We start from the raw sequence: 19,262 nt of genomic DNA on the forward strand, positions 1-19,262 counted from the left end.
AACAAAAATTGGAGGAAGATTCTCCTATCACCTCTATTGCTCAGGACATTGCAAGGGTTTTAGAAGCTCTGTGCCAGTTACCAGGAACACAAACCAAAACATACATACTTGTTGCTATAAATCACAACACCCGAGGTAGGGAAAGGGGCCAGGGCCTTACTGAGGACTCACCTCCACAGGGAATCAAGACTCACACAAAGCCAGGGGTCTGTGATCCACATCCCTATACTGTGTGGGCAGGGAGTGGTGGCAGGACTTTGGATCTAAGCTGAAGAGGGTTCCACAGTGGCCACAGTCTTTCCAGCTGGTGCTCATTCCCTGACAGCTGGAGAGGCAGCAGGGTTTGCAGAAGCCCAAGCCCAGGCCTGAGTTCTCTTGGCAAGATGAGAGCTGACCCAGTCCTTTGCCTCTCCTGTGTCTCCTTCCAGCTGCAACAGCAAACGATACCTGGAGAAGCTCCCCAACACCAGCATCATCATCCCCTTCCACAACGAGGGCTGGTCCTCCCTCCTCCGCACCGTCCACAGCGTGCTGAACCGCTCACCCCCGGAGCTGGTGGCAGAGATCGTGCTGGTTGATGACTTCAGTGACCGAGGTAGGACCTGCCTCCCCCAGCCTTGGCTTCCCACACTCCCCCCAGCGACTCACAAAAGGGCTGGCACGGTTTCCCTTCTCTAGCATATGGGCGACTACTTCTGAATGTTTACTACACGCCATGCCAGGGACTTTGCACCATACACAAATTATCTCATTTAGTCCTCATAATGACCTATCAAATGGATCCTATCTTTATCCCTTCAATATCAGTTAGAAATTCACAAAACTGCAAAGAATAGAACTTTGATTAACAATAGCTCAAACAAGTGAATGATCCATTCACTTTCCTATCTTTGTCATACTAAGAGATTTAGGACCCTCCAACTGGCTGTTGGAGCCTGTTCTAAAAGAACCAGGCCTTTTCTCTCTTCTTGCTTCCTCATTCTCATGGTCACAAAATGGGCTGCTGAACCTCTGAAAGCTCTGCCTTTCAGGCAGGAGAAGGAGAAAGGGCAAAGGATACACGTTTTGTCTTCTTATTCTGGAAAGTCTTCCCAAAGACTTTTGGCCAGAACCCTGACATCTGGTCACCTCCATCTGCGTGGGTGACTGAGAACATAAGTGTTTTTGTGTTTTGGTCTCTGCAGTAGAGGTAGGGGAGGGAGAAGTGGGACAGAGATGTTAAGTCAAGTCCCCTGTAGCCCTTGCTCTGCCACTTTACAGAAAATAGACCCAGGGAGGATAAGTGACTTAAACTTGGTCACATGGATCTTAGAAGGTAACTTGGCGATGGAGCCATGTCAGTCTGGCCCCAAGCACATGACTTAAACACATGCAGAGCTCTTGGTTGTGACACTCCCTGTGGAATATCTTTTAGTTTGGGATTTGGGGGACACATGTGGTACTAAAGATGAGATCCTAAAAAACTGCCCTCCAGCTGACAAGCTCCAGCTTGGTCTTTGCACCAAGGTCTTGACAGCTGCGGTGGAGCCTAGAGACTCTCCTTCCTCTGCTCATGCCTCACAGAGGCACTAATAAGCCGCACGGGGTGGTTGAGTGTGATCACAGTTGACAGTTTCAGGGGCAGCTCACCTGCCCGAGCCCCATTTTAATACAACTCTTGATTTCATGCCTAGCCCAGGGTCTCTGTAGTCACACACACACAGCCCGGTACTTACCAGGCTGTAAAGTCTGCCCTGGCTCTTGACACACACTCTTTCTCATGGCACTCCTGACTTTTAACTCCATCACAGTAGAATTAAAATCCTTACCTGTGTAGATCATTGGTTTGTCGTGTGTCTCCCCAAATAGACCATCCACTGTGTCCACCTAGTGCTGTCAGTGAGCCCCTGGATGGGAGTGTGCCTTCCTCACCTCTGTCTTTAGCAGAGGGCCTGGCAATAGTTATGTCTCAGATCCTGCTCCTCCCACCTACTAGCTCTGCAGCCTTAACCCAGGCACCTAACCTCTCTGTGCTCCTGTTTCCTAGTCTGTAAGGTGAACTGCAGTAGTGCCGACTACTCTTAGAGGCTGTGGCTGCTACATGAGTTAGAGATATAAAGTGCCTGGCACAGAGTAAACATTAAGAATATAAACATTAAGCTTGCTACGATCCTATTGCTGGGATGATTTGTGGCTGGTTTGCAGGAGAGCCAGAGAAGAGTGCACAAACATGGAGATAAGGCACAGTCTCCCCTTCCTGAGGGTGAATGTGTTTGCAAATTGTGAAGCACTAAAGGAATGGGCTGTCGCTCACCTTCCATCTTCCACTAAATCATGCCCCTGTCTCTTCACCCTAATAGTAGCCACCATTTAGGGGACCATTTGGATGTGCCAGGCCTATGCTGTATCTGACTTGTTCTTGACAACCACCCTGGGGAAGCTTTGGGACCCCAGTCTCAGGTGAGGAGCCTGGGGTTTCGCCACGTGCCTAGAATCACACACGCTGAGCGCCCATGGACGCCAACGGCCAAGCTCTGCGGCAGCCTGGAGGTCCCTCTCTCCTGCTTTCCTTTCCTCCAGCCTCCTCTCCCAGCCTCGTCCTTCTCCCAGTCTGCGACCCCCCCCACACACACACAGGCCAGGCACTCAGTGCCCGGCAGTGCACAGGAGAAGGTACGAGGGATCCTGCCTCAAGCGACGCGTTGATTTTCTGCAGTGTGAACAGCCCTGTCCCTCGGGGCCCCGCTGAGCCTCTGCTGGGGGTGGCTGCCTCCTCCCAGAGCAGGCCAAGCTCCATCCCTCCCTGGATCCACATGCGCCTCTGCCTGGGCACCTCTGCTCCGCCACTTTGACGCTGGCCCCTTGGACAGTCCTGGGCTAGGCCCCGCCCATCTCGGGAGGCGGTTCTCCCTTATGATGATGCAGCTCTCGGGGTACCTCTTACAGAGGTCCCTCCAGACTGTCGCTGGTCTAGAAGTAGATGACTAACAAACACGTGTGCCTTAGGGAATAAACGAGGGGAGGAGAGGGGAGATGGCAGCTGTAGCCAACACAGAAAACCATCACCAGTGACAGGCGTCTGCAGCGTGGCCGTTCCTATGGTGACTGGTGCCGCCCACGTCTTCAAGCTTCAGGCCCCCTCTGCTTCCTGAGAGCTGTTTTTCTGAAGCACTGGCTGCCCTGATGGACCCCAGCACTAAGCAACACCCCATTGAGCACCCCAGGGCATCTTCCAGATTAGAAACAAGCACTACTCCTTAACCAGTTAGAAAAGAGTTTCAGTACCCTCAGGGAGCACTGTGGTTGGGTGGCAAACCTCACAGGCACAGGTGTGTCCAGGTGCCTCTCCTGGCCTGGTATTATTTGCTATATGAAAAAAAGTGTTCCCTGGGAGGAGCTCTACTGCTTAAATATGTGTAAAGCCACATTTGGAACTCAACCTGCCTATTTTTCAGATGGGAAACCTGAGGCCTGGAACAGTAGACAGACGGAAATAAGATCACACAGCTAGCTGGTTGCAGAGGAAGGACAAGAACTTGTCCCTGGGCTCCTAGTGCAGCCCTGGCCCTCCTCCTCTCAGAGGTTAGGTGACCCATCTGTAGAAGGGTATTGCTCCTTCTTGTTCCCAAGGACACTTCTCAATAAACTACTTTCCCATTGGATTGAAGAACTGACTTCTTGCTAAAACAAGCTCATTATTGGCTGCAGCCAGTTCAGGATTCTAATGGTTTGCACCTCTAACATTCCATTTTCATTGACAGCCTGCTTGGTTGTAAAGATAACAACACAGCCCTCCCCCCCAAAGACTGTACAAACTTGCCCGAGGGAAAAAAAAAAATGCATGTCCTAAAGATGACATTCTCCCCATGCCTCTGTTACTCCAGAGCACAAAAAATATGAATTCAATGTGGTGCCATTCACACACCTCCTCTCCTAGAGAGGAGAACAAGCACGGGCCCATTTCATAGATGAGAAGAGAACCAAGGCCCCTGACCACTGCCCTCTTCCAGAAATCAGGCCTGGATTCAGCAGAGAACCCTCTACCTCGGTCCTGCACGTCAGCGCTCAGATTTTGCGACCTGCATTTTTCAGAAAAGTAATCATTATTCTTGTTCCAAGATGGAATTCTCAAGGCGGCTCTGGAAGAAAACTTACTCAGCAGTGATTGTTTTAAAAATGAGATTTGGGAGAAACGATTTCAGAATTATGGAGAGGCCTGTCTAAAGTACAGCAAATATGGGCCATCATGAAAGACGGATTTCTCTGGGCCCCGTTAGCAAAGGCCGCGCTGAGTTGAAATTCATAGATGCTAACTACAGGCTAGATTGGTGCTGCCCGGTGGAAGGCATTTTCCTCCTAAATGAGTCTCCCCCAGCATCCCCAGGGCAAGTAATTATAATTCAGCCGAGGGTCGAGACCTAGGCAGAAGACAAAATTGGAACAGATGAATTCTTGAAATAAGATCCAGAGCTTTGCACAGGCAGCATCAGAGACCAGAGTGGAGGCAAGCTCTGGCACCAGGGTAACCCTGGCCAGCCTTGCAAATAGCATACTCCAGAGTTTTCCAGGGGTCTCCAAAAGCTCATGGAATGTATAAGCTCTGCTTGGGATTAGGAGGACTTTCCGGTGATTTTGCACTGGTGGGAGACACAGGAAGGGCAAAAACCAGCTTACCTTGCCCAGGTGGCCAATTTCTATTAGGAAAAGCAAGAGAGATTTTTTTTTATTATTCCTTTTATTCTTCTGCTTCCCCCCCACCCCCCACCGTTGAACAGGATTGGTTTTCCAGAAAGATGGGCTATGTGGTCATGTGTTTCTGGGTGAGTGCAGACTGTCTGGGTTGATGAGGTTCAGAGGTGGGAAGCTGTGATATGGATCTCTTTGATGGCACTTTCTATGGCTCTGTCCCCATCTACACACAGACAAACAAAAAGGTACCCAGGGAAGGTTCCCCACAGGAAGTTCTCAAGGGGGTGTCTGCCGGGCTGCTGAGAGGTCATAGGAATGATTGGTGCTGGAGTGAGCATTGCCAGCCTGTCAACTCTCATGGTAGGGACACTCACTGAGGAACCAGGGTCCAGGATCCCCTTCCCTGTCATGGCTCTTTGCCATGACTGCACTGTCACACCACACAGGTCATGGGAGCACACTACGGAAGCCCATTGTATCCTGTCCTGCTTTACATTTCACAGTCCCGCCCTGGCCAATGCCCAGAAAGCATCTAGGTCTCACTTCTCACCACCTCTCCCGCAGCCTTAGTTTGCTTCCAGCACCACTATTGGAATGCCATCCCCCACTTCCATTTTATTAGTTGGGATCTTTCACCTTTTTCAAGTTTTGTACTGCTCAGATCTGTCTTGATTTATTAAAAAAAATTCATATTTATATGTTCAACAATATTCATGAAATGACTCTCTTGTCAGATGCTGTGCTGGGTCCTGGGGATACAGGGGTATAAAATAGGCTCCTAGCCAGGCATAGTGTGCATGTAATCCCAGCAGTTTGGGAGGCTGAGGCAGGAGGATCGCAAGATCAAAGACAGCCTCAGCAACTTAGCAAGACCCTAAGCAACTTAGCGAAACCCAGTCTCTAAAAAAAAAAAGTTTAAAAGGCTGGGAATATGGCTCAGTGGTAGAGTGCCCCTGGGCTCAATCCCTGGTACTTCTACTACTAATAATAACAATAAAATAAAATAAAACCATAAGATAGGCTTCCCTCAAAGGCTTCCCTCTAGCTGGGGAGAGAGACAAGGTAAGGGACAATTATAAGACCATGGAATGCCTGCTGCCTGGTGGGGTCCAGGTTCTGTGGAGCAGAGGTGATGGGGGAGACTTCCCAGAGAAGAGGTGGCTAAGCTGAATCTGAAGGGAGACATACATACTACTCCTGGGAAAGGGAAGGGGAGAATATTCCAAGCAGAGAGACAAATTCAGGCTGAGAGGAAGTACAGACAGAGCCACCCATGACCTCACCACCTGGAGCCATTACTATGATATTTAAATAGTTAGATGCCACCACCCCATTTTTTAAAGGAATTCATTTTTAAGGCAGTTTAGGTTTATAGCAAAGCTGAGCTGAAAGTACAAAAAGCTTTCATATACCCCTCAACACCCCCCCAAAAAAAACATAGACTGCCCTCATCAAAGACCCCATATCAGAGTGGTACATATGTTACAATTGAGGGACCTACATCAACACATCATTAACCCCTAAAGTTCATAGTTTCATTAGGGTTCACTCTTGGTGTTGTGCATTCTATGGGTATAGACAAATGTATAATGGCATGTATTCACCATGATAATATACAAAACAGTTGCCCTCCCCTAAAAACCCTTCGTGATCCACCTATTCAGCCTTCCCTCCCCTGATCCCTGGCAACCCCTGGATTTTTTACTATCTCTGTAGTTTTACTGTTTTTCCAGATTGCATTAAGATTTGTGCAGCATGTTTGCTTTTCAGATTGGCTTCTTTCACTGGTAATGGACACTTAAGTTTCATCTGTGTCTTGCCTGGCTTGAAAGCTCATTTCATTTTAGCACTAATATTGCATGGTCTAGATGTCCCATGTTTATCCCATTCACCTACTGAAGAATACCTTGATTGCTCCCAATTTGAGGCAATTATTTACAAAGCTACTATAAATATTTGTGTACAGGTTTTGGGTAAACATAAGTTTTCAGTTCCCTGAGGTAAATGCCCAAGAGTGTAACTGCAGATCAAATGGTAACAGTAGCTTGGATTGCATTTGAAGCATCAAAAGCTGTGATGTTAGTATGTTTACTTTTATAAGAAACCACCAAACTGTCTTCCAAAGTGCCTGTACCATTTTGCATCCCCACCAGCAATGAACGAAAGTTCCAGTTGCTCCACATCCTCATCCAGCATTTGGCAGTGTCAGTAGCTGGGATTATTGCTGTTCTAATAGATATATAGTAGTATCTCATTATTTTAATTTGAATTTCCTACTGACATATGATACAAAGCATCTTTTTTTATGCTCCTCTTTGTAACTTGCAAAGTTTATTTCATTTCCTGCTTTTTTTTTTATTTCTGTTTTCCTAGTCATACCCTCCTAGTTCCCCTTCAGCCTCATCCCAACTGAGGTAACTAATGATGGCAGTCTATACCTTCCAGATCATCCTGCACAGTTGCTAATCTGTAACACCCTGTAATAACAGGAGCTCACATTTATTGAGCTTCTAATACGTGCTTAGAGCATCTGCTCATTCATCATCACAACTCATGCAGGTTGTCATAGCCAGGGTGGAAACCACTGGTCCCAATGATCTCTTTTATTTTTACAGTCAAATTTTTTACTGATGATAAAACTGAGACACAGAGAAGTTAAGTTGCTGATGGGTACTTGGCTCTAAGAGGCAGAGCTCTGATTTAAAAATCATGAATTCTGATTCTAGAACATTCATTTATTCCTAATTTTCATCTCTCTCTCTATATATATATATATATTTTTTTTTAATTAGGTTCATACTCTATACATTACTGTACACATTACTCTACAACTCCTGTTTCTCCCCTGTGTGTGTCACAGAAGTCCTTTAGGACAATAATAGAAAACATATCTAACTCATTTGGTTTGTTGCTGTTGTTGTTAGTTATATATGACAGTAGAATGTAGTTTGGTATAGCATACATGTATGGAGTATAACTTCTCATTCTTCTGATTGTATGTGATATAGAATTACATTGGTCGTGTAATCATATATACATATGTGAAAGTAATGTCCTATTCTACTCTCTTTCCTATTCCCATTCCTCCTCCCTTCCCTTTATTCTTCTTTGTCTAATCCAAAGTACTTTTATACTCATTTGGTTTTAATAGCTAGATAATACTCCACAGAGTGAATCTGAATTCAGACCCTTTTCATAGTACCCTTATATAGTTGACACACAATCAGATGTAATTTTGTATCTGGTTTCTTTCACTAAACTTTTCTGCAGTCATTTCCCTTTGCATTGTGAAATGACTACCTCACCTCGTCTTCCCCAAGTCAAAAATCAAAATGGAGGTGGAAGACAGATGAGGCCAGAGTATCAGGAGTGTTGTAGCAGAGGCCAGTACAGAGAACCCAGCCTGGGTCTCTTCCTACCACGTTCTCCTGAACTGACTGACCCAGGGACAAGCCTAGCCCCAGAAGCCAGGGCCCAGGCAGAGCAGACCTTCTGCCAACATGCATGCTACAGTGACCCATGTGCTTCAGCCTGCCCAGCCTCACCCACCAGGCCACCTTGACATGAAACAGGGTTCCCTGTTCACACACATGAAAGCATGGGAAGAAGTTCTACCTTATGGATGGTAAAACTGAGAGAGATTTTTGGTAGGTGTCAAAACGATGCTGAAAATAGTCTCCTCCTGGGTGATAACCACATTCGATAGGAGGGATTGGTCTTCCTGGCTATTAGTTGTGTAATATTGAGAATCTTGATCCTAAGTATCAATCTCTGGGGCATGTTGCCATTAAGAAAATCAACAGGCCTTCTCTATTCTCTTCTCCTTTAATATTTTGACATCCACAACACTTCTTCCTCGGACTCCAAAGGAGAGAACTGCTAAGAAGATTAAAGCTCTTACAGAATATCAATTAGTTAGTAATGAAGGAAATCTATAAACCTTTTGGTGGATAGCTGGCAGGAACACAGGATGCTGGAGTCGATAAATTGATGGGATATTTTGTGCATCTTTTAAAAAGGTAGGATTTTGTGAATTGAGCACTGTATAAATGATTTACTGTGAGAGCAAAAAAATCAAATAAGTAGCTTGGATTGCATCTGAAGCATCAAAAGCTGTGATGTTTGGGAAAGAATCGTTTCTGTAGTGGAAAATAGCTGTGTTATATATTTTCAGAAAGGTGACACTCCTAATTCAGCAGCTAAACCTGCTACATTTTAAAAACTTGGCACAGGGGAAACTGCTAAATCGTGGATATTCTCCTGATTTTCTTCTGAGGGTTAAAGTCTAACCTTTCCCAATGTTTTAGTGTTTCCCTCAAAGCATGATGAGGAGAAACAATACCCAACGTAGCATGGCATTGGAGGTCCTCGGAATAAGGTCCCCAGGGAGAGGACAGTGAAACTGCCCCCTTGCATCCAGTCTGTCTTCAGAAAGCCCCTGGGCCTTTCCGCCAGCCAAGGTCTGACGTGCATTGCTATTTACCCAGGGTCTAAAAGAAGATGAGATTTAAGACTGAAATGAAAGTAAAAGGTTCCTTAATATCTACCTTGGTCCAGCACAAGCCCCCCAGGTGCTAGTCCGTGTCATTCACTTTTAGCTCAGTAAGTGGGGGCCGGGGGTTGTGATTTTGTCAGCCTCACAGAGGGAAATAAGCGATAATAGCAATAATAGTAATGCTTCCTAGCACCTGTGTGGCGCTTGTCGAGGGCCACATACTGTTGCAAGCAACTTCAACACCTTACCTCTAATTTTACAGGAAGACTCTAAATAGCTAATACTTGCCTAAAGGGAAAATTCATATTTAAAAGAGTTCAAAACCAGGGTATAAGAAAACTCCCTCCCCTCTCCTAAATAAAACAACAATAGCAAAAACTCTTAGGTAAAGATATGAAATATTCAATCATGATATTTGATCCATGTCCATATATCTAATAGATGTTTTCCTAGTCTCATTAATTACAAATATTAGCCGAATTCTCTATAGCATCTGTTCTAACAGATTACTGAAGTACATTGGCTTAAAACTAGGCACATGCTCTAACCTACAGCCCAACATCAAACCCATAGAAGCTTCCAGGTGAACCAGTTGCCAACAGAGGGACTTCAGGGATCCACCCCACTTGCCCTGCAGAACTTCCGGCCCCTAAAACATTGAAGCACACCTTAACAGACTCCAGAAACCTGACGTCAGGGCCAATTTTGGTTTGACTTGAATCCAGAAGCCCCTTCAGAGCTGTTAACATTGGAGGCCTAAAATGCTGCAAGTATTCATGGCCAAAAATAAGCAATGCTTGACATTTCTGAAGATCAGGAAGGCCAAATCCACACATTTTCACATCGCCCGTTCCAAAAGTTTTTTTAAAGAAGAAAATTGCAGCGCTGTAAATCGATTAGCATTCATGGGTGTTGAAAGTTTCATTTCTCTTTTCTGTATTTTTCTCATGTTTTACTACCTCAAATCGACAAATCTTATGAAAATGTAATTTTTGCAGCATTATGTAGAACAGAGATATAGGCATGTGTAAAAGCCACAGTAATATCCCTCCCTCTTAGAGATTTAGTGATGTTGGTTCCCATAAAGTATTAACAAATGTGCATTGCTTTTTCTAACCTCTGGGGATCCTTGTGAACACTAAGTTCCTTCTAAAAGTCCAAACTGCTCATTCCTCATAGAATGATTTTTTAAACTTAATTGTTTGCAAATAAATAAAATTTTATTTAAATACAGACCTCCTGAGATGCCCATATTATTTGTAAGCAACCAGGAACTTCAAGATAACTAATAACTTCCCATTGTCTATTATTGGTTCTCCACTCCTGGGCCCACTAATGAATGGGATTTGTTGGTCATTGCTAATAATCTGCAAAGAGGGTGAAAACAGGTGGAATTAGAAAGCTCTGCTTTCTGCCCAGTCTTTTCAAGAGCAGATATTTTTTCCCCCTAGATGCTGACAGAATGTGGTCTAGAATGTTCTCAGTAATAACTACACTCCAGCCTCTGATCATGGAGAACTCAGGCTAACAGCTGCTTCCTGAAGCTCCACCAACAGCCAGCAAATCTGTTCTAACCAGACAGGAGAACCTCTGACCTCTCCCAGTCAACACGTTCCCCCTGCCATAAGACAGCTCCAACGAAGACCTGAAAACAGCCCTCCTTCCTGAGCAGAGGTGGCTCCAAGTACATTTTCTTTATAGTGGACACAGAACCAGGTCTGCTCCCACAGCGCAATGGCAAGGTGAGGCGCACAGTCAGGTTGCTGAATCCTCACTTGCACCTGCTTCTCATCATGCCACCTGGGTTCAGCCTGAATCCAGATGTGCTTCAGGCCAGACTTCGTCCACCCCATCCCAAAAGCTTTGCCTTCTCTTCTCTTGTAAATTAGTCAGAGTTGCTTTTCTTCCAGCCCAAAAGCCATTGCTGCTGGCTTCCTTTCATGTCCTGGGTGAGGATTATGTGAGATAATGTGTTGTGACAGGGCCTGGCACCAGGTCAGCATTCAGGGAATGATTATTGTTAATGATGCTGCTGTTAATAATAGTGCTCCTTTTTATTACTACTAACGGGAACGTGGAGCTACCCCGTCCACCTCAAAGTCTCATTACAGGGATTAGATGAAACTAGAGAGTGAAATTGCTTTAATGAGCTGAAAAGCACAATAAGGACATAGAAGAGACTGCAGGTTTCCATAGAAAGAAAAAACCCTGAGAACGTTCAATTTGGTGGCCAAAAACAAGTGACCTCAGAGGTGCTAACCTGGAATGTGTCCCCATCAGTCTCCACCTCCTGATGGATTCAAGCAGTGGCTCTTCTGCATATCGTCATCGACTGAGGAGCTTGCCCAGGACCAGAACCTTGCAGGAGCTAGCAAGGTTACCAGGACCCACCCACAGCAATTCTGACTCAGTGGGGTCCCAGCATCTGCATTCCTAACAGATGCTCCACATTATTTTGGTGAGATTAGGGAAGGGGATGTAGTTGAGTGGCAGAGCACTTGCCGAGCATGTGCAAGGGTCTGGTTTGGATCCCCAGCATTGCAAAAAAAAAAAAGAAAAGAAAAGGAAGAAAACACTGGGTCACAGGCACGGCAGGCCACTGTGTGTGCCTTGTGGCCTATGTGGATGGTGATACCCTGGGATCCTGTACCCTGCATCATCATTTGTGCAAATACACATGGCTCATATAGGAGGAGATAAGGTGCCTTCAGCCTCAGCGAGACCCCTGGTTTCCTGAACGCCTTGTTGTAAATCATTGTTCCACTGCAACAGGCCTGTGTGGATTTACGGTCCCACATTTAATTTCAACCACTATTCATTAATCCTGATGATCTCACTTAAATTATTAAACAGTCATATTCCAATTTTGAGGGCACTAATTATATCCTTGAGAGGCTGTTATTATCTGGATGATCAGATAGACTCAACCAACACTAGACTGTTTTCTTCCCAGTCAGCAGAATTTTATATTTTTTCCAGAGTCAGGACTATGTATATTTCATATAACAATATCTCAGAGCTAATTTATGAAAAATACTAGAGCAGGAAATCTTAAACTGATGTGTTTAAGAATCACCCAGAAGGCCTGGCACAGTGGTGCACACCTGTAATTCTAGCAGCTCTGGAGGCTGAGATAGGAGGATCATGAGTTCAAAGCCAGCCTCAGCAATGGTGAGGCACTAAACAATTCAGTGAGTCTCTGTCTCTAAATAAAATGCAAAATAGGGCTGGGGATGTGTCTCAATGGTTGAGTGCTCCTGAGTTCAATCCCTGGTACACCCCCCCCCAAAAAAAAAAGAATCACCCAGGAAGTGTGTGTCACAGGCAGATTCCCAGGTTCTCAGTATAGATGGAGCCCAAGCCTCTGCTTCATAACCAGCAGTCTGGGGTGCAGATACAGGTGGTCCCGGAATCTGGAGATGAGAAAGTCTGTCTTAGGTGTTAGCACTGGAAGCAGCTAGAACAGCATTTGACTAAAAAATTATTTATATATATAAATACACACACATATATATAATAGATAAATATGTATGTGTGTGTGTGTGTGTATATATATATACATACAGAGAGAGAGAGAGAAGAGTGAAGAGAACAGTCCCTTCCTTCATCAATAGAGAATTAAAGCCCAGAGAGGGTGCAGCTCTTTTGAGAACCCCGCAGCAGAGACACCACCTATATCTCTGACCTCATTTGTAAGGATCAAATGAGATAATAGATGGGAAAGCACTTTGGAAAGTATTCAGCACTCTATAAATAAGAGGAGGCACTATTATTTTCAAGCTGGAATGGCCTTGTGACAGAAATGGCTTGGTACTTTCTCTCTAAATTACCATAATCACCTGTAGGAGGCCCAACCAAGCCCATGATTCTAAATTCACCAGGCATGAAATAAATTCCTCCTGAAATGTGCAATAAATTTTTGGTGGCGGGGAAAATGTGCTTGGGGCCCATCCTGATCCTCCGTGGGAAGCTTCCTGCCTTTTCTGTTATCCAGTTCGGTCTGCTCTGGTGCAGATCACATCTCCTCCAAACTCTGGGCACCTGGCTTAAAAGCCCTGCTCTCTAGCACACAGAGTCCCAGCCTTTCTTGGAACATGTGAAACTCTCCCGTGAGCATTTTTGCCCTCAAACGTCCTTCATATGAGCCCACCCCGACCACTGTCACACCTTGGGAACAGAACAACTCCAATCAAAAGCACCTCAGGTCTTGGTTCTTTGAGCTATGTACACTCATCTGCTTGGGTTTGCTGCTGGTACATCTTAAGGCCACATCACTAAAGCTGATGGCCGTGTCACTAAGCCTGATGGCTATCTCTGTATACCTGTGCTGTTTACCCTGCTGTGTCATGATCAATACGACAGCTCTCAAGAAAGCATTTCCTCATTGAATTAAATCACTCTTTTCTCATGGTCCACCCAGGGTCCACTTCCACCCTAAACTTCTCATGACTCCCTCAGGTTTTGGAAGACCCCATTTGTATCCTCACCCCCAAATTCCTTCCATTGGAAAAAAAATTTCTAAAATATGTGGTAACTGAGCATGCTCAAGAACAGTCACTCTGGCGCTATTCACATTTCAACCTTTATTTTAAAATATTTCTTCCACACTCCTACGGATTCTCTCTCTTAGCATGTACTACATACGTGAAACCTCAAGTTCAAGCTTTTGCAAGTTACCCACGTACAAAGGATATTTTTAAATCAGGAGAAATCAGGGCGTTCCACTGATGATCGAAAGCTTGAGTGTTCCCAGGCAGCAGGACTTCAGAATCCAGGGGATTTCTGCACTGCTTTCAGGAACTGGCACCCAACATGTATGTTAGGGAAGAGAATGTGCAATCAGGGATTTGCCTAAGGTCATATGGCTGGTTAATGATGCGTGTCCTCTGCACTCAGGGAGCACCTGTTGCTGGCCAGCCACAGCCCCACAAGCTGCCAGTCCCCTCCAGAAATCAATACACAGCTCCCCAAAGTCCAGGCTGTCCCTAGGGTCTCTGCTATTCCTGCAGGGTCCTCCATTGAGCTCAAGGGCAAGGCCACCAGCAGCAGATGTGGACACTCTAGTCGTGTCCTTTTCTGTTCCCTCACTGAAAATATGCATCAAATATCCACCACAGCTCATCCTTCCCCACCCTAGCTTTATGCAAATATAGTTGACAAATAAAAACTACATTAAAGTTGTACAACACAATGATTTCATACACACTGTGAATACAGTACCGCAATCGAGTTCATTAACACGTCCATCGCCTCACATAATTACCTTTTTTCTGTGTGGTGAGAATACTTAAGATTGGTTCTTTTAGAAAATTTCAAGTGTGTGATCCAGTGTTATTAGCTGTGGTCATTATGCTGTACATTAGGTCTCCAGAACTTACTCAGCTTATAACAGAAGGTTTGTCCCCTTTAACAAACATCTCCTGTTCCCCACCCTCTGGCCTCTCAGGTTTCCCACTCTGCTCTCTATTACTGAGCTGAGCTTTTTTAGATTTCACATGTAGATATGAGACCACAAAGTATGTGTCTTTCAGCATCTGGATTATTTTAATTAGCATAATGTCTTCCAGGTTCATCTGTGTTCTTGCAAATGGCAAGATTTCCTTCTTCTTTAACACTGAATAATATTCCTCTGTGTGTGTGTGTGTGTCTATATACATATACATTTTCTTTATCCATTCATCTATCAATGGACATCTAGATTTCCATAACTTGGCTATTTTGGGTATTTCTACAATGAACAGGAAGCACAGACATCTCTTCAGGGTAAGGATTTTATTCTCTTTGGATATGTACCCAGAAATGAGATTGCTAGATTGTTGGGTAGTTCTGTTTTTAATTTTTTTAGGAACCTCCATACTGCTTTCCATAATGACTGTCTGGGAAACATAAGCCAAAGATCATCCTTGAATCCATTTCTTGACTAGTGTGGTCAAATATCTGCCCCATTTGCACTTCCTAGCTAATTGTGAACGCAGCACATGCAGTACAGACTCTGAGCAGGGATGATCAGCACTGTCAGTTCTTTGGACATATCCACATGTGCTGTGTCTATACCAGTTTAACTTCAAGAGCCCACCTGGGCAGTACCTGGAACCAAATTTTATGACCACCAATTCCTCTATAGATGCTGCTGCTTTGATAATAGTGTGAAATCGCACTTGATACAAATTTAAAAAAAAAAAAAAAAACTAAATGTAGGACTTAAACCTAAAGTTGCTTTGGCTTTGAATCCTTGAGTCCTAAGAACCCAAACTCTAATCAGATGGCAGGATGACATGGAGCTAGTGCTCAACCTCATGCACCTCCAAGAACAAACTTGGGCTGCTTCTGCAGAGAACTGTGCAGGTTAATTGAGATGCTGCACATAGAGCACTCAGAACAGTGCTTGGCTCAGAGTAACCCCAACCTTGATGCCACAGCATTCCTTGACAGGAAATTCACCTGGTCATCTGTCCCTTCTTTTTCCTTCGTCTCCCATTTTTAGATATGCCTTGGAGACTCCACACTGAAGATATGACTGTTAATAATAACCCATGAAACAAAAATAATAAATGCCACCATTTATTAATATGTGCTAAGAACTGCTAACTCACAGCCTCCCTGAATGCTATGAGATCAGCATTGTCATCTGATGTTACATATGATGGGACTGAGGTTAGGAAAGTCCCAACCAGAGAGATAGCCAGGGGTGACTCAGGGTCTAAACTCAAGTTTTTTGGAGTTCAGAGTAACACACTTGAATGTAGATGGTAGAAATCATCTCAGGGGATAGAATGCCTATCTTCTCCTTGTTTGTTATAGAGCCATTCTTTCTTGGCACTTGGACTTTGAAAATCAGGAGCCAGGTTAAGCCAGATCACATACCCACCTACTAGGAAAAAGAATGAAAACCCAGGCATTTCCCTACCAGAATTCTCACTGCTGATTTGCTGAGAATTTTTCCCCCTCTAAAGCAGAGTGTGATTTTCTTTCCCTTCAACCTTCATGGCACTGGAAAATCTTAAATTATTCAAGACAATGAAGCTTTATTATCTGCTGGAAGGCTGTAATGGCATTGCAAGGGATCATTTAAAAAGCTGTCTGTGGGAGCCACCTTGTTCGGAGCACCTGCTCCTGCATAGAATGGGAAGATAGATATTTATTTATCAGTGGTGCTTTATAACCGCCCTAGATCAATCCTATTATTCTTCCTCCACAACCCAAGCCCCAAAATAAATGGCCGGTGATGCACGGAGCATTGAAATCATCTGTGTATCGTCAGTTGCTTGTTTCTCTCCTGTCATTTACATCTTGATAGACAGCTGTATGTTTGGAGAATTTCACTTTTATTTCAGTCTTTGCTCACATGGCCCTTTTGTAATACCAGCTTGTATATTAATTGCCCCAATTTGACCTTGCCGATATTATGTCACCCCCAAGTCATGCTGTTCACACCACGATAGTCATGAAGCACAAATGCCAGTCCTTGTTTCTTTCTTCCTTTTGACCTCCGTTTCTCTATGAAGAAACAGCCTTTCCCAGTGTCTGTCATCGGTGTAAGAGAAAAAGCCTTTGTACAGTGGGGTGGGGGTGGGGGGTACATTGTTCTTTCCTCCATAAATACCTCATCAGTTCAGTGGCATTGTGGAGCCAAAAGTCCATCCAGCGACTCTCCCAGCTACTGGTATGAAAATGAGCTGACCAGCTTGGGTTCCAGCCCTGCTTTGTGATCCTAAGTAAAAGTCATCACCTCTCTGTGCTTTGGTGTCTAAGATTCCTCCCAGGCTTTAACTCCTACAACTCTAGGAGAACTTCCTCGCTTCTTCCCCAGAGCTGAGAGCTGTCATTTGATGTCTTTAGTTGTCTCAATGAGCATCAGCTATTAACGACGCACCACCCTTAGGAACTCCTGAGTCTGGGAAGTATTCACCTTTGTACAGAGTGACCAATGGCTCTGATTTCAGAAGCCAAAGACAGGAATTTGTGTTTTTTGTCTAAATATTGATTCTTAGATGATGTTTATTTCTTGTCACCCTCTGTATATCTTTCCCTGTGAACCTTCTTTTTTTTCTAATTTGGTATTTCAAATAAGCTCTGGAATGATAAATCCGGTTGTTAAAGTTTGGGGATTTGACCTAAAACAGGGGATAAATAGGGTCTCAGGGGTGTCAAATACCTGTGATTGGAGGGTGATGCCTTTGATGCTAAATGGGAATAATCAGGGAGGGCTTCCTGGGGGAGGTGTCATTGCCTAGTGAAGGAGGTTTCCTAGGCTGAAGGAACACAGGAGCAGAAGCTCAGGGGCAGGAAGGCCCATCTGCAGTCCTGGAGGGAAGCTGTGCCTTCTGTCCTCTCTGCTGGGCTGGGAGATCCTTTCCTGATCCCTAACGGGACACATAATCTAACAAAGGATTCCAGGTAGGAAATGTCACCTGGGAGTTGCAAATTCTAAAATATCAAATTTATAGACATTTAAGAAAGTCCAACGTGTCAGTGTTTATAGGTCAGCGGCAACAGATTATTTGAAATCAGAACTGAAGCTTATTATGCAAGGTCTCTGGCCACCGTGGTTATCAATTATAGGAGAAGCATAAGCTACAGTCCCTCCTAAACTCCCAGATCTGTGCTGTACGATATAGTAATCACTAGCCACATACACCTATCCCATTTAAATCAACTGAACTTCAGTATAAAAGTTTGGTTTGGGAGTCTGACAAATCTCATTTCATGTGCTCAGTAGCAGTCTGTAACGGGGACAACACACTTATGGAACTTCCAGAAAATTTTACCAGACAGCACGATTCTAGAGACAGCAGCCATTGACATTCAGTTCACACAGAGTGGAGGCAGGGGCAGTGGGAGGACCAGGGGTAGGTGCAGAGGTCAGGACTTTCCCTGTTCTTGGGTGTCCTGGGCCCAGGTGCAGGAGGCTGGGTCCACAGCCCCTCACTCTAAGGTCAACTGCAATCACCTGCTGGAGGGGAGTGTAAATTGACAGGCGAGTTTGGCAGTCTGCATCAAAACTCCTTTCATGTAGCAATTCCATCTTAGAAACATTTCTAAGGAAACAATAAAAAATAAACAAGCAGATATATTTACACACACATATATGTGGATAGTCACGTGGTGTTTTTTATAATTGCAAAAACCAATAGCTATAGCCAGAAGTGTGCCATGGAAACCCTGCTTCTGCGAGAGGGGGAGGTTGGTTGGCCCAGGACCACGCAGCTCTAGGTGGGAGCTGGGAGCTTCCCTGGGACAGGTAAGCCACAGGCTCCCCCACTACTTCTTTACATCTCACCACTTTCCCCAAGACGTTGTCTTTCAGTCAGGAGGCAAAAAGGAGTTGGCCTTGGTCCCATCACTGTCACGTGCCTTTTTTTAGTCATGCCAATTGTATGTTTGTTCACGCAGACACCTGTTTGGTGGCATGTGATGCTGCACAGCCTCTGAACACTAGTGTTAATTAGGCAAAGCCTACACTGGGTGGCACACTGCGTGGGTGTGCAAACTAGGCATTGGCCAAATTAAGAAAGGCGAATCCTGCCAAACACAGGAGCACTTTGACCCAGCTGCTTGGGAAATTTTATTCACTCCTGTTGGTTTAAGAAACCTTTGATTGCCCTTAATCTCCCCATGACTACAGCAGGGAAGAAGTTTCACAGGGCCTCTGACTCAAGTTGGAATGTCCTCTGTCTCCAGCTCTGTGTCATCTGCAGGTGCCTCTTGGACCAGGGGTCCTTAGCTGCTCCCCTCTTCCCCTGTTCTCTATGGCTACCCCCTCCCAGGGAATGTTTGCAGCTCTAGGCAGGGACCAAGGGCTGTGAGGTTGGGTTCTTGCTCTGCAGATATTCTTTGAAATGTATTATTTATCAGGGACTTGGCTGTGGCCAAGAATTTGTGTTCTTCCGCACATTGGGTGGAGGGGGTGGGTCACTGAGCCAGGTTGTCTGTGCTTTTTCCTGCTTCCAGAAATCTCTGCTGAGCCCCAGCTGCATACCAGGCTTTGAGTAAGATCATAGGGATACCTTGATGAACTTGAAGACATAAGCCCCAACCTGAGGGGCTGGGATCCTACAGGGAACTGAAGGCTCTGTAGCCCCTGCCCAGACACTTAGCA

At 45.0% G+C, this 19,262-nt stretch overlaps 1 protein-coding gene across 2 annotated transcripts in view; it reads left to right on the top strand.

Moving 5' to 3' along the window:
• Positions 1-19,262, top strand: part of Galnt10 (polypeptide N-acetylgalactosaminyltransferase 10) — a 246,371-nt gene that overhangs the window by 144,986 nt on the left and 82,123 nt on the right. For both annotated transcript variants that reach the window (XM_077801874.1, XM_026388324.2), the window contains exon 4: positions 429-595. In XM_077801874.1, the coding sequence (XP_077658000.1) occupies positions 429-595 (167 nt within the window). The remainder of the gene's footprint in view (positions 1-428; positions 596-19,262) is intronic.

Source organism: Urocitellus parryii, chromosome 1 (assembly GCF_045843805.1).
Source record: "Urocitellus parryii isolate mUroPar1 chromosome 1, mUroPar1.hap1, whole genome shotgun sequence".
Taxonomy (NCBI): Eukaryota; Metazoa; Chordata; class Mammalia; order Rodentia; family Sciuridae; genus Urocitellus; species Urocitellus parryii.